Genomic DNA, 6,965 nt, shown 5'->3' on the forward strand with positions numbered 1-6,965 from the left:
ACTGAGCCAAGGAGTCATTTGCAAGCATTTTATTGGAAGGAGCAGGGAACATGGATGAAAGAGAGGAGAAGGGAATCAGGGAAGAAAATACATCCAATAAGCTTGCATTAGGTCAGCTACCACTGTGATTGAGCAGAGTTTGCATCCTGTGGGGAAATTCTGGAAATGGTACAAAATCCAACCCTCATCATTATCCCAGTTAAACAGTAGAAGACATGGCAAACCCCACACCTCTCCCTCAGGGCTGGCTCTGATGGGGCATGATTACTTGTCACTTGTAGCACCACAGAATGGGCAAAGTAGGTTCCAACTGGTGCCAACCATTGGCAGTCATGCAATGGAGATGGTAAGAGTATCCCAGGGATTGTGGGGGGAATGTTGACAGCATCTATGACTCCATCCTTCACTGCAGACTCAATTCTGTCAACATTCTTCCCAAAAGGTGAGTAAGTTCTGAAAACTTGCCACGTGTGTAAGTATGATTCCTGATGGCACCTCCAGAAAGTTTTTTCAGGGGAAGAAAACCTTATAAAAAAAACATTGATTCTATTATGCTCGTTACTGCACATTTTAGGATCTTAGAGGGTGTGTCTCAAAACTGCAGTGATGAGAAATAAAGGTCAAATGAAAGAAGGAGGAGGATAGAAAAAAAGGAAGGAAGAAAGGAAGGAAACGAGGAATGGAGGGAAGGAGGGAGGTTGAATAGAAGAAAAGAGGAATAAAATAAGAAAGGAAGAAAGGATGGGAATAAGAACGAATGGAAGGAAGGAAAGAAGAAAGAAAGGATGGAAAGAAGGATCACAAGGAATGAAACAACATCTCAGAGTTATTCTAGGTGGTATATTACTATGAATCATCTGAACAAACCAGCTTTCAAATTTACATTCCTACTTTGAAGTTGAAAATCACATCACCGTTCTCATGAAGAGAAGGATAGCAAAGTGAGTTTCAGATTGCCAGGTTAGATTCCAACTCAAGCTCAGTCTCTTCTTCTGAAAAGTGGGGCAAATGAGAGAAAACATCTCGAAGAAATGTTTTCAAGATGAAATAAAGTCATACATGTGAAGAAGCAAGCATAGTCCTGAGAGGTAAGCCTTTTGTTGTGACTACTGTATGATTTTCATTGCATTTCCTCTGGAAGAAAAAAGGACACAACCAAATGAAGGTGAAGAACATGAACATTTGAGAGGATAATTTTGTGGGAAACCATGTCTGCATTGGACATGAGAAATGCTTTAGATCTAAAGTTAGAAATCTTAAGAATGGTTACAAGAAAGCTGACCAAACATGACAGCACATAAGCAGAAAACTCAGAAAGGAATTACTGAAGGAGTTGTTGACAAGAAACTATTACAAATACGTAAAAGTGAAATCATGAGTGCTTTGGGAATTGAAGAAATCAAGCATGTCTTCTAGGGGAGAAAAAGAACCTGGTGATGAAATTCATAATGTTTGCCTTTGGGGCCGACTGTGTGCAATTAGTTCTGAGGCCAGTGGCCTATCACAGAGAAGAGGATGCTCGACTCAGGAGCCTTCCCAGGGCCCCCTTCACATCCTTGTTCCTCAGGCTGTAGATGAAGGGGTTCAGCATGGGGGTGACCACAGTGTACATCACTGAGGCGACCGAGCTTCTGTGGGAAGAATGGGTCACGGCAGAACTGAGGTAGACCCCCAAGCTTGTCCCATAGAACAAGGAGACCGAAGAGAGATGAGACCCACAGGTGGGAAATGCTTTATATTTTCCCCCTGCAGATGATATCCTCATTAAGGAGGAGACAATTTTAGAGTAAGAAAAAAGGATCCCGGTGAGAGGAAACACACCGATCAGAGCAGTGGCCACATACATGATGATGTTATTGATGAGGGTGTCAGAGCAGGCTAATTTGAGGACCTGAGCCAGTTCACAGAAGAAATGTGGAATTTCAGTGCCTATACAGAAGGTCAGCTGTCTCATCAGTAAAATATGAAGCAGGGAGACCCAGAAAATGGTGAACCAGCACATCAGAACCAGCAGGCCACAGAGGCGGGGGTTCATGATGACATTGTAGTGCAGGGGGTGGCAGATGGCCACAAACCGGTCATAGGCCATCACAGTCAGAAGGAAATCGTCCATTACAGAAAAAAGCATAAAAAAATATACTTGTGTGAGACATCCTTTGTAGGAAATGACTCTGCTCTGTGCCTGGATGTTCACTAGCATCTTCGGGACAATGGTGGAGATGAAGCAGATGTCCACAAAGGACAGGTTGGAGAGGAAGAAATACATGGGGGTGTGGAGGTGGGAGTCAGAGCTGATGGCCAGGATGATGAACAGGTTCCCAAGAACGGTGACCAGGTACATGAACAGGAACACACCAAAGAGGAGAGGCTGCAGTTCAGGATCCTCTGAGAGACCCAAGAGGATGAATTCTGATAGTTGTGTGTGGTTTCCTGCTTCCATGTGGCTGGCATGTAAGGAGGCAAAAGCAACGTTCAATGCACATCCAGCCGGTGCCTCAGCTAGTCAGCACCTCTTCATTCCCCTTTAGGTGAACAAACTTACTCTCTGTTGAGTCTTTCCAATGACAGTGATTCACTTAGTCAAGTGATACCCATTTCCATTTTAAGTGTAATTTTTTAGCCTTTTTAAAATTTAGCAGAAAACTCTGTTTATCTCCAACTCACTGGTTCTAATTCTATTTGAATCGATAGTCATAAAGACATTTCTTCTATAGTATGACCCTCTCAAAATAATTGAAGACATTTGATATCTTTTCTTGAATCTCCATACATCCTTCATTCAAAGAGTTCTATAATGATTACTAAGATATGGATTCTCATCTTAAACAACCTTAATTTTATCACTTGATGCTTCCTACTGATGTCACAGTTAACAGTCAAGTGCCTTCTTTTTTTATTTCTGAATATGTGGTTACTGCTATTACACTCTTTGTGAGGTGTAGAAATACCTTTGTATACAGAATGATCTCAATAAATGATAGCTATCATTATCATTATTAATCTGTTCCTTTTATGACAATTATTTTTGACATGTAACTCTCCAAAAGTACAGTATAGACTTTGATTTAGAAAATAGGGTCTAAAGTCAGATTTCCTAAAATAGGACTTTGCTCGACTAACTTAATATCTGTGTGACCTTCAGAAAGCTGTTTTCTCTCTCTCAGCTGCAGATTCCTCACCTCTACAGTGGGAGTAGCAAATATTCCCTTCATTGTAAGACTGATGAGTGAATTAAATTAGATGATGCGTGTAATTTTTCTTGTGATTCCTGTGACATACAGTGCACACTTGATAAATGTCAGCCTCTGTTCTTAACATCACAATAAATCTATCTTGTATGGCTATCATTTATTAAATTTCCCATAACTGGGGCAGCCATGAAGGATGGAATTCTAGTCATTATAAACACAACAGGTTTGTTACCTCTGGCAGCACTAATTAATAAACATCCCTATGGCGACCCCTTTCAGAGACTGCCTGCCAGGTGGATTCTTCCAAAAAGAGGGAAAAGGTGTGGACTACATAGATAAGAGGAGGGGGAAAAAATCACACAATCATTAAAATAAAATACAATGCATGTTTGAGATGTGTGCTCATGTGTACACACTGAGAAGTGGGGATGTTATATTAACAATCAGTGCAATTAATGGTAAAAAATTATTGATTGGATAAAAAGTATAAAAAGTTTGCATAAATCAAATCCTTGTTAAATAATTAAAGGCAGGGCTGGCCCCGTGGCTGAGTGGTTAAGTTCGCGCGCTCCGCTGCAGGCAGCCCAGTGTTTCGTTGATTTGAATCCTGGGTGCAGACATGGCACTGCTCATCAAACCATGCTGAGGCAGCGTCCCACATGCCACAACTCGAAGGACCCACAACGAAGAATATACAACTCTGTACTTAGGGGCTTTGTGGAGAAAAAGGAAAAAAATAAGATCTTTAAAGAAATAATAATAATAGTTAAAGGCAGGGGCCAGCTCCGTGGCCAAGTGGTTGGGTTTGTGCACATCTCTTCAGTGGCCTGGGTTTGCCGGTTCAGATCCTGGGCGTGGACCCAGCACCATTCATCAAGCCATGCTGTGACAGCATCCCATATAGAAGACCTAGAATGACCTACACCTAGGATATACAACTATGTACTGGTTTTGGGGAGAAAAGAAAAAGAAAAAGGAAGATTGGCGGCAGATGTTAGCTCAGGGCCAATCTTTAAAGAAATAATAAGGAAAAGGCAAATTAAGATACAAATAAATGTTTATATTCTCCATGATAGAAAAAAATCATTGCTATTAATGCCTAGAGAATACGATTAATTAGAGAGGGAAAAAAATCACTGAGGACCAATTTAGTCTGGAGAGGTGGGTAGAAAAGGCCTCTCTAAAATATGAATATTTGAGCTATGGGAGGAAGGCAAAAAAGGAAAGAGCAAGCATTTTGGGCTGAGAGAAAAGATTTCACGGTTGCCCTGTGAGCTGGTGAGCTTGAGAATGGAAGGGGTTTCAGAGGCCAGTGAGATGGAGAATAGAGCAGGGTGGGGAGGCCCACAAGCCCAGCATCCTGGACTATTCCTGGATGTGCCTCTCATGCAGGTAGTTTTATGTTTATTTGTGAGTTAGAGGACATGAGTGTTTTTGCTCACTGTAGTCTTTCCAGGGACTTACATGGTACTTGGTGCATAGTAGGTACTCAATATATGCAAATGTTAATGTATAATAAAGACTGAGACTCGAGGCATCAACTATGAAACAAAAAAGAAATCCTCAAGATCACATGCCTAAATGCAGACAGAAAATACGATAATAAAGTTAAATCAAATGCATTCCTATCTATTTTAAGAGAACAACATGTCATGAATAAATAAGACCTATTCTAGGAATGGGAAGCTGGTTTAATACTGTGATATTTGTTAACATAACTCATGATGAAAATAGGTCAGAGAAATCACAATCGTAATCACAATATAAAATGGAAATGGGAAAATGTAACAGCATTTACTGGGTTAGCAGCCAAGACAGAGCCTCTTGCTACATAAGGAAACTAAGGACAATTTCTTAACCCAAGAAAGCATGTTTACATTCTTTGTAGTTACAACTACAGCCAACAGGGTATTCTACATTAAAACACTCAGATATTTGTATTCAATTCATGAGTACATCAAGGTAGTCTGATCTGACTTCAATCACTCAACAGGCTCCTGAACATTTAAAGAGATTGGTAAGATGAGAAAAGGAAACTGGGCTGAGTAAGGAACATCAGAGATAAGCATGTTATTTGTAGATGATAAGGTGGACACTAAAGGGAAACAACAATCAATACAGAGCTAGTAGGTGCTATCAGTAAGGTGAATCTCCTACAAAAATAGAAAGGTAACATAATAGAAAAATCCAATCACATAAGGAATAAAATAGACAATACCTCGTGCATAATAGATCTCCAGTGAGTAGTTAGAAAGAAAATGATCGGACACAGGAAAACAACAGGAACCTGCAATTATGGTCAAGAGTAGAGAAGAGGTGAAGACTTTCCCAGAAATAACTCTTATCGGCGAGAGGCCCTAGATTCCAAAAAGAGAGCGAAGAAAACAGAATAAGAGCTGGAAAAGACTGGTTTCAGTAGAAACTAAAGTACCTTCAAAGTACACAGACTTCACCTTTGAAGACAAATAAATACAAAACCGTCCCTGTCTCATTACTCTTGGGGTAAAACCCAGTACACACTTTCTCTCTCTTTTCCTTCCAAGTCCACCAGTGCTCACTGGGACACACTGACCCTCTCTGATAGTTATCACTGAAGCTTTCTGTTCTCTGAGGTCTGCCCTTGGGAAGCCCAAATGCGTTTTCCCTAGGCAGAAATGACAGAATTACAGGAAAAATACAAAAAGGACACGCTATTATCATCTCAAGAGTTGAATTCTCAGAGCTCCTCATCAAAGAAATTGTTCCACTAACTTTCCTCCTCCCAAAGAATTCGGCTTCCTTGGAGTACAAAGATGAAAGAATGGAAATTTTCAGCCAATGTTGCATCTGTGTAGGCAACGGGGGGGGGGGGGGGGGGGGGGGGGGGGGGGGGGGGGGTAGGGGGGAAGGTGTTTTCTCAAAGGAAAAAACCTTGTTTCTTTGGTTTGAATTAAAAGTGACAAAGTGTCCCCTAAGGAAAGTTTCATTTCTACAGGAACCAACTCTCTGTGATGTTCTTCTCTTCAAGAATTTTTGTTGATTTCAGGGATCACTTGGTGTCCACAGTGTCGTGGAGGCAAAGAGGTTCTTTCTGAAGAAAAACAGAGTGGTTAATACTTTTTGTTTTTTTTGAAAGGACTAACCAAATAAGAAGGGAGAATACTCTTTGACAATTGCTGGTGACTTAGAGGGTTCTGTGAATATTATGGAGGGCTCCGTTTAATACCTGTAAATGGAGAGGCAGGGGCAAATATAATCCAGGTAGAGTTCGTTGAAGGGGGAGTATTGAGAAAACATAGGTGGCAAAGATAAATCATACATAAAGTTTGTTAAAGAAGGGGAGGACACAGGTAATACATACCGTAAAGGGAGCATTGAGTAAAGGATGATTACAAGAAATTTAACGGAAGATACGAGAACATGATTGATTCCAAGGAGAATGATATTTACTGTAGGCATTTGAATACATAGGAAACGCTAACCACATAATTCACAGGATGTAGTATAAACTCTAATCAATGACAATCATAATGTGCTGTGTCTCCAGTTTAGAGAGTACATGGGTCCAGACATCGAGGGTTGGAAGTAGAAGCAGCCCCACTTAGCATCACTTACACTGAGCCACGTGGGGAGTTTATGCTTCAGGTCTTCCCAGCTCTTGCCTCTGTAAGTTTAAACTTTTTGACTCCTAAGGGAATAACACAGAGAAATGACAATAATTCAATTAAACTTCCAGCTATGCTGGGACCTGGCACTTCAGGTCTCTTTGGTGAAGAAGAAGAGTCACCGACCTGG

The 6,965-nt window shown here is 40.9% G+C and overlaps 1 protein-coding gene across 1 annotated transcript; it reads right to left on the bottom strand.

Moving 5' to 3' along the window:
• Positions 1 to 1,501: 1,501 nt before the first annotated feature.
• LOC106829468 (olfactory receptor 7D4-like) lies at positions 1,502 to 2,440 on the bottom strand. Its single transcript, XM_014838585.3, has one exon. It carries the CDS (start codon positions 2,438 to 2,440, stop codon positions 1,502 to 1,504), a length of 939 nt encoding a protein of 312 aa, XP_014694071.3.
• Between the last annotated feature and the right edge of the window lie 4,525 nt (positions 2,441 to 6,965).

This window comes from Equus asinus, chromosome 20 (assembly GCF_041296235.1).
Source record: "Equus asinus isolate D_3611 breed Donkey chromosome 20, EquAss-T2T_v2, whole genome shotgun sequence".
Taxonomy (NCBI): Eukaryota; Metazoa; Chordata; class Mammalia; order Perissodactyla; family Equidae; genus Equus; species Equus asinus.

What these genes read in the sequence shown, in the direction of transcription:
- LOC106829468 (XM_014838585.3), bottom strand. Translation starts at nt 2,440, where the DNA reads ATGGAAGCAGGAAACCACACACAACTATCAGAATTCATCCTCTTGGGT.